This window comes from Odocoileus virginianus, chromosome 8 (genome assembly GCF_023699985.2).
Source record: "Odocoileus virginianus isolate 20LAN1187 ecotype Illinois chromosome 8, Ovbor_1.2, whole genome shotgun sequence".
Taxonomy (NCBI): Eukaryota; Metazoa; Chordata; class Mammalia; order Artiodactyla; family Cervidae; genus Odocoileus; species Odocoileus virginianus.
Genome location: NC_069681.1, coordinates 19,868,665 through 19,891,475, shown reverse-complemented (window position 1 = coordinate 19,891,475; position 22,811 = coordinate 19,868,665). Strand labels below are relative to the sequence as shown.

General features: G+C 41.8%; 1 protein-coding gene across 4 annotated transcripts in view; it reads right to left on the bottom strand.

The window, feature by feature from the left end:
* WDFY2 (WD repeat and FYVE domain containing 2) overlaps window positions 1–22,811 on the bottom strand; it is a 256,083-nt gene that overhangs the window by 97,214 nt on the left and 136,058 nt on the right. For 2 of the 4 annotated variants that reach the window (XM_020899618.2, XM_020899617.2), the window contains exon 2: window positions 12,341–12,408. In XM_020899618.2, the coding sequence (XP_020755277.1) occupies window positions 12,341–12,408 (68 nt within the window). Of the gene's footprint in view, window positions 1–12,340; window positions 12,409–13,725; window positions 13,934–22,811 lie in introns of those variants that run through there. The other 2 variants (XM_020899620.2, XM_020899616.2) reach the window with 2 other exon arrangements.

Below are 22,811 nucleotides of genomic sequence, written 5' to 3'. Positions count from 1 at the left end.
TTTAACAGAAGTTCTGTTGCTGCAGAACCCATATGAGAGAACTCATGTGGCTAAAGACAGGGGATTGACAGAGACTGAGATTACCTCCCAGGTGCCCCCAAAAGTGTAAACATTCTTTCAAAGAGGCATTATGGTAAAACACACACCAAAAAAACCTACAAAAAACCTTGTGTGTGTGTGAAGACTTTCAGTAGGTAGTCTTATGATGCTTTTCAAACCACTGCCTGACTATAACATTCTCATAGGAAGAGGCCCTGGGTCGCTTACCCATAGGCGACACAGGGCCAAGGAGGAAAGAAATGAGTTGAAAGAAATATTGGGACTTCCCTGGTGGTCCAGTGATTCAGAATCTGACTTCCAACACAAGGTCCATTCCTGATTGAAAAACTAGCCTCCTACATGCCACAGGGCAACTAAGCCCGTTCCCCACAACAAGAGAAGCCCAGAAGAGGCAACCAAGACCCAGAGCAACCAAAATTGTAAAAATAAATAAAAATAAAAACCACCTTGCTTAAAAAACAAAAAGAAATATCGATGCCCAGATTTGCTGTTATAGTAAGTGTCTTTTCCTTTGGGGGTTGAGGGAGTAGATAATTTGACACAGAGATCCTTCTAACTTCAACTCACCAGAAATTAACTGAAAAAGCAACCTCTGAAAGACTAGTGCTATAGTCCATCCAGTAAGCCCCTATTCATTCATGCAAAAAAAATCAAAGGACAAAACTGTCTGGGGAAGCATAATAAGATACAGTAAAGTCATAATTATGACTACATGGTTGAGGGAATCCTGCAGAAGGAAGAATAAGGGAAGAAACAAACAAAATATGATTTAGACACAATATTTGCAGCCAGGTTGCAAAAACATGATATTTCACAAAGAATTCAGCTGTAACAACTAATAATTCGCTAGCCAATGAAGAAATAACTGGGTCTTTCTGACAGCTGAAAGTTCAGGTCAGAGTTGAACTTGACTGAGAGACTGTTCTATTCACCCACCTTAAACATGCGTTCTCCAGTAGCCAAGCCAAGTGGCTGGCTGAAATACACTTTATCTAGAAATAAGGGAAGGAGCTTCCGCGGGCTCAGTGGTAAAGAATCCACCTGCTAATGCAAAAGACGCAGGTTGGATCCCTGATCCAGGAAGGTCTCACATGCCAATGTCAACAAGCCCAAGGGCCACGACTATGGCGCCTGTGCCCCAGAGCCCAGGAGCAACAACTACTGAGCCTGCACGCCACAACTACTGAAGCCGGGGTGACCTAGAGCCCGCACTCTGCAGCAAGAGAACCCACTGCAATGAGAAGGCCGAGTACCACAACGGAGAGCAGCCCCCACTCACCAAAGCCAGAGAAGAGCCTGAGCAGCAGTGAAAACCCAGCACAGCCAAAAAGAAATTAAATTATTAACTTTTTTTTTAATGAAGAAACAAGAGAAGTCTCATTTTCCAAGTTGTCTGATCAAGACTGGTCATCTCCCTGCTCAGTCTCGGACTGACGACACTCAAAAGAAGGATATTTGGCAAAATTTTAGGAAGCAAGACCATGAAAAGTACAAATATGATAGGAAAGAAATTTGTAGAGGTCTGTGGGTAATGGGAAATAATACTATCTCATATTAGTGTCAGGACTTTAGACCTTGGTGGCCTGTCAAAATCTTATCTTTAAATACTTGTAATACGGAGTGATTTTTAAAAATGAAATCTGGTAGTTTAAGGCAGGGGTTCAGCTTAAAGTTTAGGGAGAATGAAAAGAGAACCCCTAGTCTGGGTGATTATGACCATATAATTTGAAGGCAGAAAAGCTCAGAATATGAGCCTGTATGGTGCTAGTGGTAAAGAATCCGCCTCTCAATGCGGGAGATGCAAAAGATGCAGGTTAGATCCCTGGGTCAGGAAGATCCCCTGGAGGAGGAAATGGCAACCCACTCCATCATTCTTCCCTGGAAAATCCCACGAACAGAGATTTTCCATGGGTAAAATACTGACTGATAAGCCTGGTGGGCTACAGTCCCATGGAGGTCACAAAGAGTCGGACATGACTGAACAGCTGACCATGCATCAACCCTAAGCAAAGGGAACACAAGAAACCAACATCAACTTCAAGGGAGCAATAATTAAGTGGATTAGAGAGAAACTGGCTAGTTGGATTTCTAACATCTTTATCCCATGGATGATCTAAGAAGAAATATTGCTCTTGCTTTCTAAAAAAAAGTAAGTTGAGAGAAGGCATTCTCAAAATACTTCTATTTGGGGGAAAGTTTACCCATTTCTATTATTTAAACCTATAATTCTTTCATTTTATGACTAATTTATTTCCTGTCCTTTGCTGATCATTTGAACTTTACTCAAATAAACACAAGTTCCAATGAAGGTTGAACTGTGGATTTCAATCACTCTGACAGCTTTACTATGCTAACGGCATTATTTGGCAGGAGACACTAATCTTCATGGGATGTGCTGGTGAGAACTTTAAATACGCAACAGTACTCTGTGAATAAAACTTCAGGTATTTAAAGGCGTCCTGGTGAAGTTAAATGTCAGGATCCTTTGGCAGAAACCAAAACAATACTGTAAAGCAATTATTCTTCAATAAAAAATAAATTAAAAAACAAACAAACAAAATGTCAGGATTCTATGGTAAGAGGGCCTTAACTAGAGAGGCATATAAAGAGAACTCCACCATCATAAAGCAAAGATTTAATTAATTCCCAGACACAACTCCATTCAGCTGTGTGTCACAAAATAATATTTATTAGGTTTATAGTATTCAGACTGTGTTTTACTTTACTAAGAACACTTATATTTATGACTTCAATTGCCTAGCATGAAAAAGCATTTTTCATTTAAATCAAATATTTTATGAACTCAACTAAAATTAACCCTTGGTTTTGTTTTAATTTAGTCTAAGTAACATCGGCAAAATGACGGTGAATGGGCAGTGGTCCCTGTTTCTCCCAGACAAGTTTTAAGTGACAGTAAAGTGATCTGACTATAGGAAGCTTTAAATTACTCTGTCAGATGGAAATCAGAGTATGCTAAATAAATGTTATAATCATTCAGATTAATTAATATCTGTTATCTTTAGTTTGGATAATCTGTTCTCCTTCAATTCTGTGAAATATCAAACTTCCTTGGGCACTTTTTCTTCTTAGTAAACAGAAAATCAAAAAATCAGATTACATCATTATTTTGGAAAATGTCAATAATAAAAACAAGTCATTTTCTACACATGGTTCTAAAATACAACCTATACCAAAAAGAAACCAACAATTTGGAACACGTCACAATTAGGAACCAAGAAGTTATGTGAAGTAAGATATGAATTAAACAATAGGATGAGCATTTCTGAATTATATACACATCCCCCACAGCCAACAAACTTCCTCAACTGAATTAAACATATTGTTTAAAACTCACCCAAGCAAGCACTATCTTAAAATAACAGAAATACCAAATTCATTATTTTAAATAACTTTCAGTCATTCATCTTCCCACATGACTTTCCCCCAAACTCCAATAAATCCAGCAGAAACGGTGGGACAGCGCACAAACCACTTCCACGGTCCTAAACCTTAGACCTCACCAGTGGGGAAAACTAACTCATTTCCATCTCAAATATAAGTATATCAATAGGAACACATTAATCATTTTAATTTTCTAAATCCTCAATTTCAAGCAGCTCTAAGACTACAATTCCAACAGATGGGACACCAATCCAACTAAAACCTCACAAACCAGCCAATCTTTCCTAAATCCCTCTGGGTTAAGATGAGCAAAGAGAGTGTATATTGCTAAACACCAGAAACCTGAAAATAATTTACAAATATTTACTTGACATATAGCCAAAATATTTCTGCAAACCTGAGAGACAGAAAATGGACAGTTTATCTCTTGGGTTCAGAGCAGAGAAAATGACAGGACTTGCCCCAAGCGAGTCAGCAAATTGGTAGCAAAAATGAAAATCAAATTCCAGTTTCCCACCCAGGCACAAGTGCTATCCTATGAGCAATGTTGAACACTCCAATATTAAATGATGCATCTTTATCAGAATTTAATGCAAACAGTATGTTCAAACTGCATCTCTCATTTGTCTTAACTAAGATAACTTACTCAATGCATTCCCTACCTCATTTCACAAAGAATTGAAAATGGCTTTAAAAGCAGATAAGGAAAAAAAAAAAAAAAAAACGGTAGAAATAAGCAAAAAGTCTTGACTGAGGAAAATATATCAAACCTGAGAAAGCAAATCAAAAGAAAGATCTGTTGGGAATATAACAGAGCCCATGTTTCACCTTACCCATAAGGACTATGTACCAGGTCCATAGATTTGCTCCTCCTAACCTTTTTTGCCTCACAAATCACACAAAAACTTAGGTGTGAGCAAAACAGCCTGGAGCAAATGGAACAGACTGCTGGGGCCCCAACGACTGGACTGCTCCTGCCCAACTAAACAGATCAGTTCGCGGGGCCCGGAATCCATTTGGATCATCCCAGGACGCTGTAACACACAGGATGAGAAGTTCTGCCTTAGAGAAAGCCAAGGGCTTCTGTACTCCGTAATGGCCTATATAGGAAAAGAATCTCAAAAAGGCTGGATATGTGCATTTGTGTAACAGACTCACTTGGGTGTATACCTGAAACTGACACAAAATAATCAACTAGACTCCAGTAAAATTTTGTTTAAAAAGGCAGATAAAACATTTCACGTATACACACAGCAGTATGAGCTGAGAGCCCAATGAATGTAGGCATTTCTGCAGAAGGATAACACCAAGCAGAAACTCTCAGAATATAGATGAATAATTGACTGCATATATATCCTTTATACTACACATCACAAATAATAAACAGCCTTTCTCTCAACCAGGCTGATGAAAAAAATAAATAAAAATAAATAAATAAAAATTTAAAAAAACTGGAAAAAAAACTGGAAAAGCAGGCAGTTCAAAATGAAGTTTTTCAGTGAGGACTAGAGTTCCTATACTTTATTGTTTAACTATTATTTATTTGCTTACTTAAATTTTAAAGTTTTAAAAAATTTAGATTTATGTTTATTGAGGTAACATTGGTTTATAATATTACATATATTTCACAACATTACATAGGGTGATGTAAGATGTTATGGAAAAAACCTAAACAAACTTTTTGGCCACCCCAATATTTCTACACTTGCTACGGTGTGTTTAACACCAAAAATTTAGTTTCCACCTGTCACCATGCATTTGATCTCCTTTATGCATTTTGCCTCCCCTCTGGTAACCACTAATCTGTTCTCACTGTATCTATGTATTTATTTTTATTCAGTTTGTTCATTTATTTTATTTGTTGGTGCTTCATATTCCACAAGAGGGAAATCACACAGTCTTTATCTTTCTCTGTCTGACTTACTTCACTGAGTGGAGTTCCTATACTTGAAAAGTCAGCTGAGCAAATGGTCAAGTGGCCACACTGGAAGGAAAACTGAAGGGGCCCAACCACAGCCTCAGCCTGGGCAAACGCCACCACCAGATGGGATTTTCAAGGCAGAGTGCTGAAAATCCTACAAAATGGTCATTTTATTTATTAGGTGTGCCTTTTATTTGTAGTTACCTTTGAAGAGCCATCTTCTGTTCTGCTCTGGGGACAAATGCATAAACACTTAGGAGTCAAAGGAAGGTCCATCTGTCCTGGCAGTGACAGAACCCACAGAGGTTTTCCAATTGCCCAATCCTCAACTCAGGCCTGAGACTCTGGCCCTCTTAAACTCCTATTCACTATACCTTTGGCAGCCAAGTGGCTTTAACTCTTCTCCATGGGGGAAGCATTGGCAAGAAAGGTCCAGACATGATACCCAACTCTGCAGAGTAAGAAAAATCTCAAACACCTGCCACCCTGGCTCCTACCTGCACTCTCTCTCTCCTCTACTCCTTTGTCTGACCCCATGAATAGCAAAGCTAGTTGGTAAAGTAATACTAAAATAATTCAACCATGAAAACAGGAATGCCTGTGCTTTTCATGTTTGCTTATTTGTTTTTTTTCCCTCTGTAGTAAGATGCAAATACAGTGGTTGAAATGGTATCTATTAGAAGCCTGGAACAAATAATCCCATTTACAGCTATAACTAAAACCTTAACCCTGTACCCTCAGGAAGGTTCCTTCCTGGTATTCAGGGTCAGGCAGGTCCCAGCTGGGAAGGCTATAACTTGATCTTGTCATAGTAGGCCACTTTCCAGCCACCACTGAGATAATGTCAGGAAGACAGTATTTTTGAAAGAATATTTGATAAGGACATACTCTAATTTCTCACTCATCCATAAACATCAGCTTAGAGGAAACTAAAAAACAAGCCATCAGTCACCCCAAATTCTCTATAAATAGCAGGGTTTAAAATAGACCTTCCAGACTTCCCTGATGGTCCAGTGGTTTAAGAATCTGCCTGCCAATGCAGGGGACATAAGATTCGCTTCCTGGTCCGGGAAGATCCCACATGCCATGGAGCAACTGAGCCCATGCACCACAAGTACTGAGGCCACTGTCAAGAGCCCGGGAACTGCAGCTACTGAGCCCTCACGCCACAAGTACTGAAGTCCACGCACCTAGAGCCCGGACTCCGTAACAAGAGAAGCCATCGCAATGAGAAGCCTGTGCACTGCAACTAGAGAACAGACCCCACTCACTGCAACTAAAGAAAGCCTGAGCTTCCACGAAGAGCCTGCGCATTGCAACAAAGACCCAACACAGCCAAAAATAAAAATAAACAAATTCTAAAAATATAAAATGGAACTTTCTCAGGGACCTCTTGTGACCATGTGCCCATTACACCTACTTCTATTAAAACTCACCATGCACCGCAGTACTCATTTTAGGTCTGGCGCCCCCACTCGACTGTACATACCATGAAGATAGGAAGCATCTGCCACATTAAACACTCTATCCTGGGGCTTCCCTGGTGGTCCAGTGGTTAAGACTCCATGCTCTCAATGCAGGAGACACGGGTTCAAACCCTGGTCGGGGAACTAAGATCCCACATGCCATAGTGCATGGCCAAAACAAAATAAAAATAAACACCTTTTCTTCGCATACTGCACAGTGTTTGGTATGGAAGAAACATTTAAAAATTGTTGAATGCATTGTCCAAAGAAATTAAACAAGATATTTCTCTCTGCTTTTCATCTTTACTTGCCCTCACTTTTCCCATGCTGTTTTCAGCTCAATACCTCAGAGGCACCAATAGGGACCTACTGGACTGTATGGCTCAGTCTTTCCTCTTTAAAGATCACAGGCATGCAGGAGAAAGTGAAAAGACAGGAATTGGGAGGTGTACACTCAGGGTGAGGCTGAGTCAGATACTTGCAGTGACAAGCAGCAGGAACCCACTGCATGGACTTAAGTGCAAATAGGCATATGGCAGTAAGAGAGAGGGTACCTCTTGAACTCAAGGGCAGAATCGGAGCCAAGCTTGAGGGTTCAGAGCATGAAGAAAACCTTAAGGCATCACTTGCTCAGGCTTCTCTCCATCTGGAGCCAAGTGATTCACACTTCCTTCATGCACACAAATGCCACACAGCTGTTGGATTTCTGAGTTCCCAGCTCCAGGGACCAACCTAAGTTGAGACTAGCATTTCCTACTACAAACTCTAAAATCCTGGGAAAACTGGACTGGTTCAGGGGCAAACAGCCTTAACCAGGCAAATCTAGTTTCTCCTAGATCCCTCCCTCCTGGAGAGGAAGCAAGTCATGATCTTTGCAACCCTATTGACTATAGCCTACCAGGCTCCTCTGTCCATGGGATTGTCCAGGCAAGAAAACTGGAGTGAGTTTTCCCTTCTCTGGGGGATCTTCCCGTACCAGGTATCCCACCCGAGTCTCCTGCACTTGCAGGAGGACACTTTACCATTGAGCCTCCAAGGAAGCCCAGGGAAGCGGGATGTCTCAGAAGAGACAGTATGAGGATACCTCCAAAGCAGCGGCTGGGTTTTCGATTACGATGCGCCTGCTCCTCATCTTTCTCTCACCTGCCACTCTCTGAAGTTCATGCAGTTGTATCACACTCTGCCTTCTAGGCTCACTCCCTGCCCCCAAACTGGGCCCTCAGTATTCATTTCTGCTCATCTAATGTCTTCTGCTCCCTTCCCTGCAATCAACTCCAAATACTTTTCAATGCTACAAAATGTTACTATCCTACTCAGAATGTGACAAACACCATATTAAAAGGGCTTTTTTCTTTTCAGTGTTTGATATTTCAGGTCTGTGACTTTATTCTTTTCCAACTTTATTAAGGTATAATTTTCAAGTAAAATTATAAGGTATTTGAAGCTTACAAAGTCATGAGTTGATATATGTTGTGAAAGGATTCCTGCCATCAAATTAACACATTTTTAATTCACCTCACATATTTAATCCTTTTTTTTTTTTTGTAAGGACATTTAAGTTGTACTCTCTCAGCAAATTTCAATCTTACAAGTTATCAAATGTAGGTCACCATGTTATACACTAGATCCCCAGATTCCACACATCCTATAACTGAAGTTACATTTGCCACCTCTCCGCCCCTAGCAACCACTTTTCTACTCTCTGTTTCTATGAGTTCAACTTTTTTTTAAAGGTATTTTAATGGACAAAGTAAGCAAAGAAATCATATATTGCACATACAAGATTTATCTGTTTTCTTCTGGACTTGGAATACTACCTTTTTTTGTACAACTATAAACATACAATATGGTCATACCTGCCTTGTGGTGTCCATATTATAGCCTCTAGTAAACTGTAGTTTTCCACTTAGTGAGTGAAGTGAAGTCGCTCAGCTGTGTCCGACTCTTTGTGACCCCATGGACTGTAGCCTACCAGGCTCCTCCGTCCCTGGGATTTTCCAGGCAAGAGTACTGGAGTGGGTTGCCATTTCCTTCTCTAGGGGATCCTCCCAACCCAGGGATCGAACCCGGGTCTCCTGCATTGCAGACAGACGCTTTACCATCTGAGCCACCAGGGAAGCCCCTTTGTAACTACCACCACACACCCCTTATTTAAGGACAATACTGAGTAACCTTGTAACAAAACACATTCCAATAAAAAGGATTTCCCAAAAAAAAAGTGGAAATTCAATAAATGAATACATTCTAAATGACATGAAAATGTAGCCTATTTCTTTATGCAGTAAGATTCTGCCTCTCTTAAGGTAAACAAAAGATCTTGCTCAGAGATCAGTTCCTATGTTATCTGAATGCATATGATCCCTAATATAAAAGCCAATTTCCAATCAACTGTGAAGAACACAGCCTTCTGTTCTTTTCACCCTCCACGATAGATGGAACCGTCCAACAATGAAAGATTACGGAAATAATCCTGACCATTCACCCGCTGTTCACCTGCATCTGCTGGCATCCAGCTTGATGGCCTGTATATAGTCAGTGCACAGTAAATATTTGATCAACTAGAATGTGTACTTATATCTATTTTTAACAAATTAACACTGTACAGGCATGAGCCTTCACATGTGTTCATATAAACATAAGTAAATAGATCAGCATGTTGGTTGTTCAGTCACTAAGTTGTGTCCAGCTCTTTGTGACCCCATGGACTGTAACACACCAGGCTCTCCTGTCCTTCACTATCTCCTGGAGGCTGTTCAAACTCAGTCAGGGGCCACTGAGTCAGTGATGCTACTTAACCATCTCATCCACTGTCACCCTCTTCTTCTCCCGCCTTCAGTGTTTCCCAGCATCAGGGTCTTTTCCAGTGAGTTGGCTCTTTGCATCAGGTGGCCAAGGTATTCTTCAGCTTCAGCATCAGTCCTTCCAATGAATATTCAGGGTTGATTTCCTTTAGGATCGACTGGTTTGATCTCCTTGCTGTCCAAGGGACTCTCAAGAGTCTTCTCCAGCACCATGATTAGAAAGCATCTATTCTTTGACATTCAGCCTTCTTTATGGTCCAACTCTCACACCTGCACATGACTACTGGAAAAACCATTTCCATTTTTGTTGGAGAAAATGCCAAAAGGCAACCTCAAAATATAAAAGGCATTCAAATCATCTCGGGATCTTTTAAAATGCAGATTCTCATTCAGTAGATCTCAGGTGGAGCCCAGTATTTGCATTTCTAGTAAGTTCTCAGGTGACCTTGATGCTGCCGGTCCACAGACCACATGTTGATAGCATGGTACTCCCTTTCATAGACGGTCACAGGCAAAATAATTAGAGGGTCATTCTTCTCAAAGATCACATTCGGTCACTTAGGAAAATGTATGATAATACTCTCAGGGAAACTCATCTTTATTAACAGATTCAAGTCTTCAACAAGCACTTCTTTACTGAGCACCTATGTCGGGTGCAAGAGCTCTAGCAGCTCTCTTTAGTCATTCACAGATACAGCTTACTAAAGGATAAACATGCAACTCGAGGCCTCTCTGTATCCTCAGTGATATTTCAATAAAGAAAACATTAGAGAGTGACATCAGGTGTGTGTGGATGTGTGTACTGGGAAGTGTGGGTGGTTGGTAAGCAACTGTTTAGGATCCCACATTTCACTAGGTTCCTATCAACACCCATCTCAATGAGATTCCTTAGGCGCCATCCCCAAGCCCTCGTCACTCTGCCCACATTGGCCTCTCCTGTCTTCATAGTCACATGGGAATGACAGGACTCTGGGGTCAACTTCAACTTGCTGGACTACAGAATTTCCCCAGCTCGTCCTGCTGGATATTATGTCAAGTGTGATGAAAAAGGCCATAGGTAAGACTTAAAAATAAGGAAAGAAGAAAAATCAATCATAGAATTCCTTTCCTTTTCCATTTACCTAAGCCCTCATCACCAAGACTTAAAAAGAAAGTTCACCTTGGGTCTTTGTTGTGCAGTGGCGTCTGCTGGAGGCACAACCAGTAAGGTGAGACTCTAAGCACAGTAAATTCCCTACATACGAAACCTTCAAGTTGCAAGTGTTCAAAGATGCGAACGTGCCCCCCTATGCCAGCTGTCATACTATACTGTTATACTTTTAAAGGTACTGCACCATAAGATTAAACGTTTATTTTTTGTGTTTGTTTGCTTTTTATGTATTATTTGTGTGAAAAGTATTATAAACCTATTACAGTACAGTACTATGTAGCCGATGGTATTCGTTGGGTACCTAGGCTAACTTTGCTGGACTTATGAGAACACACTCTCAGGATGGAACTCATTTGCATGTAGAGGACTTACTATACTGAATTATAAGTTTCTTTTTCGATAATGTAGAGTGGGATACTTGGTTCAACTACATGGTTATCATCTATTCACCACAATTCTAAAGAAATGCAAACCTCAAAGATAAATTTGAAATCACAGAAATCCATTACATCCTTAATAATGTATTTGTCCATAAACACGCAAAATTGTTGCTTAAGTTATTACAATCTTCTTTTGCCAGAGGCATAAGATTTAGCATATCTATAGTACAGCATGAATTTTTCTGGGTTGTATGTTGTGGCATATACTACTCAAACTGGGATACCAGTATCAAGGGAAGAGGTGCACATTGCAGGAAGCCAGAGGGTACAGAAACCCAAATGACAAACCTAGGGCATTTTTCTAGCATGTCAATTTCAATTAAGGTTTGCAGGAAGGGGAGTAAGAGAAATGTTTAATAATATGACTGACAATGAATTCAAATAATTACACTAAAATAAATATGGAATAAGATACCCAAACTTCATTAATTTTGATAAAACCATAGACTATGAAGAAATTTCCTATCTGGGGAGGGGTTGGGGGGCACGGGCAGTAGCTCTCTCCCTGCAGGGGAACTTCTGCCAGTTCAAGAATCTAAGAATTAGTCATCTTTTTTAAAAAGTATATTTGAAAGATTCACTATTTATCAGTGCAAGGACATATTTCTCACAGAAGCTTTTGGGGAAATGAGACAGACTTCTAACTAGAACATTTCAATCCACAGCAAATCCTTTTGAGAGCTGAATGTTCAATGCTCAATGTCCTGAATTTGAACAAATAAAAGAATAATAATGTAAGAACAAATTTACTTCATAAATGTAATCACTGGACAAAATTTTGAATTGTCTAAGGAACTACTTTACAAAAAAGTTAAACAAAAAGTTGGAAATGAGAGGGAGACAACTGTAATCAGGAAACCTAGGTATTGAAGTCCTTCCATTAATCTTACTCAGAAACCGTGAATATACAGTCAGTTTCAAAACAATTTTCTCATTTTACACACTGAGAGCTAAAATGATATAATATGGCCCTTCCCATTATAATGATAATCCCAACCCGCATGTATCTCTACTCAAGAAAACACAGAGCAGGCAATCTGGGAAGCAATGGGAGTTGGGGTCCGTGTCTGATTCTTAAAGACAGAGATCCAGATACTTACAAGGCATCACATGGTATATGCTTGGCCAGTACTGTCCACTGTCTCTCTTTAACCACACACGAACAGTCCTGCAACGAAAGAAATGGGTGTGTTAAATCACACTATTTTTGGTGATGGGAAAGTTGATAGAAGGTCTTAAATACATATACAGTGGACCCTCAACAACATAGGTTTGAACTATACAGGCCTATTTACATTTGGATTGTTTTTCATCAAATATATATACAGTACTACACGATCCACAAATGGTTGACTGTGCAGATGTGGAACCACAGGTACAGAAAGCCAACTGTAAGTGCAGATTTTATTTTTTTAATATGATTTTATCTATTTATTTACGGCTGTGCTGGAGCTTCGTTGCTGCACAGGCTTTTCTCCGTTGCAGCAAGCGGGGGCTACTCTTTGTTGTGGTGCGCACGCTTCTCACAGTGGTGGCTTCTCTTGGTGGGGAACATGGGCTCTAGGGCATGCAGGCTTCACAAGTTTCGGTTCCCAGGATCTAGAGCACATGCTCAATAGTTAGGGTGCACAGGGCTTAGCTGTTCCGGGGCATGTGGGATCGTCCCGAATCAGGGATCGAACCTGTGTCTCCTGCATTGACAGGTGGATTCTTTACCACTGAGACACCAGGGAAGCAGATTCTAAACTGCACGGAGAATCAATGCCTCTAATTGTTCAAGGGTCACCTCTGTGTGTTTACATGACATAGTCATATTGCTATAATTAAAAAATATATATTACATATAAATATGTATAACATATGTTTCTTTATAACATATCTCTATACAACATATGAATATAGATCTTAACTGCTGCTGCTAAGTCACTTCAGTCGTGTCCAACTCTGTGCGACCCCAGAGACGGCAGCCCACCAGGCTCCCCCATCCCTGGGATTCTCCAGGCAAGAACACTGGAGTGGGTTGCCATTTCCTTCTCCAATGCATGGAAGTGAAAAGTGAAAGTGAAATCGCTCAGTTGTGTCCAACTCTTAGCAACCCCATGGACTGCAGCCTACCAGGCTCCTCCTAGAAAAGCATAAGTGGTGTGCACGTGCACACCACTTATGCTTTTCTAAAGATACTATATTCCTTAAATTTAAGGCTGCATATATTTAGAATTACATGACTGTTTTATAATTAAATATTTAAGGATAATTAAATTTTATCCTCATATGTATTTATATACCCACATGTGACAGTGTTTGAAAATTATTCTTGTAGTTATTTTGCTCTTGGAGTATATGGCCTTTGCCCTGGTCTGCTGGAAGCATTCATCTCCCTAGGCAGTAATTGGGATTTACTAGGGAAGAACATAGGAAGTGATAAGAAGAAGCAATATGCAACATCTGACACACAAAGAAGGATTACTAGTAAATTCAGTCTTACAAGCTAGGCCATTGTCTCAAGACAGGGTTTTTCCAAACATGGTCAGGCAATGATAAAACTCTGAGACTCAGATTACGGAGCTGGAGGATTGATTGTGGAAACCACCAGGGAACAGGATAATCCTGCAACAAGGTGGGGGATGAAGGTCCACGCCAGATGGACATGTGGCAGATGTCCAGGACAGAGGACGAGATGGTTGGATGGCATCATCAACTCAATGGACATGAGTTTGAGCAAACTCCAGGAGATTGTGAAGGACTGGGAAGCCTGGCATGCTGCAGTCTATGGGGTCACAAAGACTTGGACACAACTGAGTGACTGAACAACAAGACATCCAGGAGAGCTTGGAGAGGAGGAGTCAAAGAGAAAATGATGCTGTCAGGGGATACTGTTGGGTTCTTATCAACCAGAAAGGCCCTACCGCAAGTTACACCAGCACCCACCCATAAGGTCAACACAACTAGGAGGTAAAGGGACATTGCCCCAGAGACCAGAGGAAGTAGCCAACATCAAACCAAGGGAAATGAACAGTGCCCCAAGGCTGCCAGAAGATCTTATACACCACAACCCTCACCCCATACCCTTAAACCATCCCAGGGTAAAAAGCAGACACTGAGCATTTTTATCTCAGAGAGAACTGGACAATATCTAAATAGACTATTTAACTCATTACCTTAGACTAAGTTTTAAACTGTATTGGATTTCTTCCCCAGTTAATCAGTGGGTCACCCAATAGGAGGAAAAGACTAACTACAGACACAACAAGGACGTGCCATGTTCTCTATACAGCCACAAGATTCGATGTAATGATCTATCATGACACCACTACAGATACTGTAAAATTCCATCTTTTCGGTCAACCAGCCAATTTATGAGATGGACAGGTGTAATGAAAAATAATTCCTAAGAAACAATTCAATACTTACATTATTTATACACCTAAGCAGCCTTCACTTAAATTCTTTTTATAATTTACACCAATACATTTTAATATGGAGACTATTATCCCAACAAGAATATATAAATAAGAGTGCCATCATGGAAAATGGTAGAACAGGAAGTTCCAAGAATCAGTCCCTGAACCAAATCAATTATGGAGCTGGGAAGAACTGTCAGAATCACTGTTTCAGAATTCTAAAGTCTAGTTAGACACTTGCGGCATCCATGGGAATGCCTGAAGAAGCAGGTTTGTGGCAGTAAATGTCACATCTTACTTGCAGGTACCATCATGCATGCCCCATTCACATAGCAGGCAGCTGTGGGGACTGTGGCTTGTGTTCACAGAGTGGCTTGCAGGTACCAGGGTGCTGGAACCCGGTCCTTCAATTTTGGGGGATGTGTGTTTTGACTTGCAGAGCGGTTCACTGAGGGAGCAGAGAAGAAACTGGCCTTTCTCTCAGTCCTCTAGGTCCGAAGGGCTTCCTGGGCAGTGTCTGCTAAAAGAATTTAAAGGGAAGGAAGACCTTTTTTCTCCTTAATGAAATGACTGGTTGACCTCAGAGACAGAAGAACAGAAACTTCAGTGATCACATAGAACAAGATTTACAGTCTTTGCAGAAAGAGCTTGGAAAAGTCACTAAACAGATAATTGCACCATTCAACAAGTAACAACAGCAATCTCTAGAATGGAGGGGGATTGTGACTTTCAGTTACCACATTATAATATTTAAAATATTCAGTTTCTAGACTTGTGTTTGCCAAGGTGGAGGGGGAGTGAGGGAAGGGCAGATTGGGAGTTTGGGGTTAGTAGATGCCAACCATTATGTATAGAATGTGGTTATGTGGGTTATGAGCTCATGGCCATCAAGCAGGTTAACATCTTCCATTTGGTGGGGGTTTTCACATCTATTAAAAAAAAAAAAAAACTCAGGATGTATGTATCAGATACTATTATCAAAGTATTTCAGAGAGGAACCAAAGCAGAGGATACAGGGCAGGGTTTTCTGTCCTGGGAAGGCCCCGTAGGGTCCTGCTCAATCACAAATTGATTCCCTTATTAGAAAATAAGTATGAGGGGGATTCCCTGGCTGTCTGGTGGTTATGTTGCAGAGAAGAACAAATTCTGACTCCATGTTGGAACTGTCCCTTTGACTTGCTTTTCATTGCTGTTGTTATTATAGGCAACAGCCTGACTCAGAGGACCCTGCCCTTCTACCTAAGTGTTTAACTAGAGTGCCTTTGATCAGCTCACAGGGAGATAATCTGACCCTGTCCACCTGTGAAAAGAAGAGATTAACACACCCCTTACAAAGACTGGCCATTATCAGAGATGATTTGAAAAGCCAATGGCCCTTTTTACTTTACTTCCTCACTGAACTCTCCCTCTCTATTCTGCCTCTTGACATTGGTTCCTCACCACTTCTCTCTCAGTTCTACAAAAGAATCTGGCATCCAGATGCCCAACAAGCTGGCTATCCTGCGACATTTGTTGGTTGCTCAGTCACTCAGTTGTGGCTGACTCTGCAATCCCATGGACTGCAGCACGCCAGGCTTCCCTGTCCTTCACTATCTCCCAGAGTTTGCCCAAACTCATGTCCATTGAATTGGTGATGCCATTCAATCATCCCATCCTCTGTTGTCCACTTCTGCTCTCAACCAATCCCAGCATCAGGGTCTTTTCCAATGAGTCAGCTCTTTGCATCAGGTTGCCAAAGTACTGGAGCTTCAGCATCAGCATCAGCATCAGCTTCAGCATCAGTCTGTCCCGTGAATCAGTTTAGTTCAGTTGCTCAATCGTGTCCGACTCTTTGCAACCTCTAGCTTTGACCTTTGTTGGCAAAGTAATGTCTCTGCTTTTTAATATGCTGTCTATGTTGGTCATAGCTTTTCTTCCAAGGAGTAAGCATCTTAATCTCATAGCTGCAGTCACCATCTGCAGTGATTTTGGAGCCCCCAAAATAAAGTCTCTCTCTGTTTCCACTGTTGCCCCTTCTATTTGCCGTGGAGTGATACGACCAGATGCCATGATGTTAGTTTTCTGAATGTTGAGTTTTAAGTCAACTTTTTCACTCTCCTCTTTCATATTCATCAAGAGGCTCTTTAGCTGCTCTTCCAGTGAATAATAAGGGCTAATTTCCTTTAGGATTGACTGGTTTGATCTTGCTGTCCAAGGAAATCTCAAGAGGTGGGTATGATTATTAATGAAACAGGAGGGAAGGGGGTAGGTCATAACCTTTCACAGAATGACATACGCTGAAGACAGGACAGAAACTGATTAGATTTGGGGAAGAGTTGACTTCCACTAGACCTAGGTCCTCAGTATAGCATGCTCATTGTAACACATCAGCCCGCTGAATGACACACCCACAGGCATCATGACAGTTTTGAGGCCAGTCATCAAAAACCAAAAAGTAAGCAGTGGCCCAATTCCTGGAAATCTTCACCCCTTCCCCAAAATAGCTGGAATGACCCTCCCATTCATTAGTCGATGAAATCACTCAGCCCATACAAGCTAACCACACCACATCTCGAGGCCGCGCTCACCTTCTGAGATGGCCCACACTGTCTGTGAAGTGTGTTTCTCTCTACTGAAATCCACTTCCTACCTATCACTTCGTCTCCCACTGAATTCTTTCTGCAATGAGACATCAAGGACCTGAGCTGCATTATCTCCTTAAACCAGGTGAGTGATCCCAGTTGGAAGACCATGGGTTTTGGCCAGGTTCAAGTCTCAGTCTGCGATAAGCACTTTCACTAGGGGCATGGGCTGCACAGAGCCCCAGGGTGAACCAGGCGCCCACCTTCAGACCCCACCACACTGTGCAGACCTGCTCCCTGACCAACGGCGGGCGGCAGGAGAGGACGGCAGGAAAACAAGGCGAGTTTCACTTCAATATCAGAGTTTAAAGTTACTACAGATCATCTGAGTTTCGATTACACATGGAGCAGCTTCTTACATGTGGGTTACAGATAAAGGCACTGTGAAATGGGAATGGTGGAGGTGCTAGGTGCTAAGTCGCTTCAGTTGCATCTGACTCTATGAGACCCTATGGACTGCAGTCCTCCAGGTTCCTCTGTCCATGGGATTCTCCAGCCGAGAATACTAGAGTGGGTGGCCATTTCCCCATCAAACCCATGTCTCTTATGCCTCCTGCATTGGCAGGCAGGTTCTTTACGGATAGTGCCACCTGGGAAGCCTGAGAAATGGCATCAGTTCAGTTCAGTTCAGTTGCTCAGTCATGTCTGACTCTTTGCGACCCCATGATCTGCAGCATGCCAGGCCTCCCTGTCCATCACCAACTCCCAGAGTTTACTCAACCTTATGTCCATTGAGTCAGTGATGCCATCCAGCCATCTCATCCTCTGTCATCCCATTCTTCTCTCACCATCAATCTTTCCCAGCATCAGGGTCTTTTCAGATGAGTCAGTTCTTCACATCAGGTGGCCAAAGTATTGGAGTTTCAGCTTTAGCATCAGTCCTTCCAATGAACATTCAGGACTGATTTCCTTTAGAATGGACTGCTTGGAGCTCCTTGCAGTCCAAGAGGCTCTCAAGAGTCTTCTCCAACACCACAGTTCAAAAGCATCAATTCTTTGGTGCTCAGCTTTCTTTATTGTCCAACTCTCACATCCATACATGACTACTGGAAAAACCACAGCTTTGACTAGATGGACCTTTTTTGGCAAAGTAATGTCTCTGCTTTTTAATATGCTGTTTAGGTTGGTCATAACTTTTCCTCCAAGGAGCAAGAGTCTTTTAATTTCATGGCTGCAGTCACCATCTGCAGTGATTTTGGAGCCCCCCAAAAATAAAGTCAGCTACTGCTTCCACTGTTTCCCCATCTATTTGCCATGAAGTGATGGGACCAGATGCCATGATCTTAGTTTTCTGAATGTTGAGTTTTAAGTCAACTTTTTCACTCTCCTCTTTCACTTTCATCAAGAGGCTCTTTAGTTCCTCTTCACTTTCTGCCATAAGGGTGGAGTCATCTGCATATCTGAGGTTATTGATATTTCTCCCGGCAATCTTGATTCCAGCTTGTGCTTCTTCCAGGCCGGCATTTTGCATGATGTACTCTGCAGGTAAGTTAAATAAGCAGGGTGACAATATACAGCCTCGACATACTCCTTTCCCAATTTGGAACCAGTCTGGTGTTTCATGTCCAGTTCTAACTGTTGCTTCCTGACCTGCATACAGACTTCTCAAGAGGCAGGTCAGGTGGTCTGGTATTCCCATCTCTTTAAGAATTTTCCACAGTTTGTTGTGATCCACATAGTCAAAGGCTTTGGCATAGTCAATAACTTCCTGCTAAATCAGTAAACAAGGATGCCACAGCCATTAGCAATTGCTACCACTACTGACGGTGAGCTGGTGAGGGAACTCAGGAAGGAAAGAATACCTGCCATCTAACAGACATCAGACTGTAGCCATTCCCCACAATGAGCCCTGAGGAAGCTCAGGATGTGAAGACACAGGATACTGACGCCAGATAGCCAAGATGCATATCAAAGGAATGACTTCAGTGAGCCCTGACTCTTTGCATGTTCCCATATGTAGAAAAGTGCTAAATTTGTTAACCTGGGATATGTGGTTTTCTTTAATTAATAATCATCATCTGATGTTCAGACTAACTGCCTTTATTGTAAAATTTCTATATAACCTGGTTGCTCCCCTGCCTCCTTGGAGCTGTTCTCTCAGGGTTACCTGAGATGCTGTCTTCCAGGATTGAAGTGCTAAAAATTCCCACCAAATAAAACATAACTCTCAACTTTTAGGTTGTGAATATTTAAGTCTATAGCAGCATCTACACTATGTGCACAAAGGTTGTTACACTATTCTAATGTTAGCTGAACCAAGGGTCTTTCAGATGCATAAGTTATTTTTAAAATATATAAACACACACACATTTTTGTTTTTAAAGTAACAGTGTTCCTAAAAATCCTGGTTAAAAAAGGTACACATCAAATCAACACCATTAGCACAGACTTGGGTAAAGATTTTTTAAAATAGCTGTACAAGTCAAAAAGGTGGCGGGATAAATTTAGCTTTAATTTGAATAACAGTAACAAACATTTCTACAGAAATAACAGCCCCTCAAACACTTTGCATGTACATTTCATCATTACAAAGCCCTATGAAACAGAAACCACCCTTTAGAGACAAAAGTATAAGCCCAACACAGCTTAAGTGATTTATCCATAACTAGTGAGTGGATGCAGTTATTTTAAATTCTGTGTTGTCTTCACTAAATATTAACATGTTAGCTTCCTTACATGAACATGTATCTGATAATTTATAAATTTTACAATCTAGAAATAAAATGCTATGAAAAACACCTGTTCTTTTATATTCAGAGGTGTACAGCAGTTTAAAATGGAAAAAAAGATACTGCATCCCAGAGGTCAAAAGCACAACTTCGAAGGCTCAAAATTTCTTAGATAAATGTAAATCCCACTATACAAGGCCTGTAAATCAAGTGTTCATTTTTTCGCAAATTATATTTTAAAAGCAACACAAAAAACTTTTTTTTTTGAAAAAAAATTTTAAGAAATAACAGCTGTTGATTAAGAGTCATAGTTAAACCAGTAGAGGTCAGTGTCCTGGAGAAGAAAAACTCATGACCTGCTGAAATGCAGAGAAACTACATTCATCGCCCGCGCAAAGTCCTGGGGTGAAGAAGAAAACCAACCCAGCACGGCCCAGGCCACTTTGTCACGTTCTGTTTTCTTCTCCCCGGCCTCTTCTTCTCCCTCAAGTTCTCAGCAGTAGGCAGAAACACACTGGGGACAAGCAGTGCTCATCTCAAAACTAGCAAGATGAGACCCTCCCAGTGGGGCTCAGTCAGTTGAACAGCTGGGCTATTTTGAAAATACCTTGGACATAGCTGACCACATTTCAACAAATAAAAATTACTTTAAAAAATATGGTCCTGAAATATTATCCCTTAGACCTAAAAAAAATTTTTTTAAGGTTAAAATAAATGTTAGATAAATTGTGCATTTATCAAAAACTCCCCTATGACCAGAGCTGGTTGGCCCCATGACTGAGATTTAAATACAGTCAGAAGAAACTACATTTTATCTTACTTGGCATCTGCCCCAGGGCCAAGCCCCATGTGAAGTCCCCAACTGGTGCTCATCATTTGTGACAAACAAGAAGGACCGGTCAGAAATTCCTCCCTCTGGTCACCTGTCCTAGTCAGGAAGTCTCTCTTTATACCTGCACAGAACTCACGCAGAATGGCAGCATCTGAGCTGCGCTGACACTGAAAAATCTGTACACTGTGCTGAGATGATGGGAAGGAACTAGAAACCCTTCCCTTCACAGTGCCAGCATCCACTGATACTCCAAAGAAATAAGGAAGGGAATGGTATTCCCAGGCTGCCTCCCATCCCACCCCAAGTTATTCCAAAGACCCGAATCAGCGCCTGTCTGAGCTACAACCTCAGCCAGGACAGGTGTGAGCTCCTCACAGCCAGCCCCCAGCTAAGCAGTCATTACGATCACACAAGAGGGGTCAAGTGTGTGTGTGTGTGTGTGGGGGTGCTTCCTTTATGAGATTTTCGCAGGTTTCTGTTTGACTTTCTTGTTTTGACCAGTGCTGATACTCAGATGCTGCCAGTGGAGTTAAGTTGGACACGGCTGCTGAACTGTGTATCTGCCCACGTGTCTGTGTGTGTGTGTGTTTATACAGAGATATACAGCCAAGCACCATATCAGGTCCACCTTTCCACATCCTATCCAGGAATATACCCTCTGTTCTATATTCTAGCCATCTTTAAGTCCACTTATCCTGGTGGGGACAATGAACTACCAGGATGGGAACAACTTGTATTTTCTAAAACTATTAAAATCTTCGAAGTTAGGAATTCTGTCCCACTGCCCCACAAGGGCACTTCCACATTCAATCAATGACCTCTTTTTTAAAAAATTTTCTAATTTTGGCAACACTGGGTCTTCATTGCCGTGGGCGCGTTGTCTCGGTGGCTTCTCCTGTTGCAGAGAACAGGCTCTAGGCACCTGGGCTTAGTCGCTTCTCAGCATGAGGGATCTTCCTGGACCAGGGATGGAACCCCATGTCCCCTGCATTGGCAGGAAGAATTTTAACCACTGGACCACCAGGGATGTCCAATCATTGACTTTTTGATCATTAATTCATTCAACAATCATTTTATTAAAAACCTGTATGGATGTGAGAGTTAGTCCAAAAACAAGGCTAAGTGTTAAAGAATTGATACTTTCAAACTATGTGCTGGAGAAGACTCTTGAGAGGCCCCTGGACAGCAAAGAGATCAAACCAGTCAATGCTAAAGGAAATCAACCCTGAATAATTCACTGGATGGACTGTTGCTGAAGCTGGTGCTTCAATACTTTAGCCATCTGATGCGAAGGGCCAAATCATTGGAAAAGACCCTGATGCTGGGAAAGACTGAAGGCAAAACGAGAAGGTAGCGGCAGAGGGTAAGACGGACATGAATTTGAGCAAACTCCAGGGGATAGTGGAAGACAGAGGAGTATGGCGTGCTACAGTCCATGGGGTCACAAAGAGTCAGACACAACTTAGCTACTGAACAACAACAACAACAAAGGGACTAGGACATGAAATGCACAAAAACAAATGTGTACGGTAAGATCCACAGTAGGGAGAAGCCCGCACCATTCTGGAAGCATCTGGGAGCATCTTACTCTGACGACAGAGCTGGGTCAGGGGACAGTGGATAAAGCTTTCGAGGGCTCTGCCACCCTGAGGAGTCTGGATTTTACTTTGAGGATGCTGGGAAGCTGATGGAGGGTGAGCAGCCAGCCACAAACTCCGAATATTTTTGTTTGTTCAGGAGAAGCCTGGAGAAGCCTGGTTACCCTAAAGTAACCACATTGGAGGATGTGGTCAGAACAACAAGCAAAAAAGGAGGAGGCTTTGGATGAGAGAGGAGGTCAGAAACACTGGGTGGGGAAGATCCCCTGGAGAAGGGCATGGCAACCCACTCCAGTGTTCTTGCCTGGGAAATCCCATGGACAGAGGAGCCTGGCGGGCTCCGGTTCATGGGGTTGCACAGAGTCGGACACAACTGAGCACACACCACGCCAGGAAATTCTGCAGAAGCACCTGGCCCTGGGGGCTGTCTGCAGGTGGGGTGCTATGTGA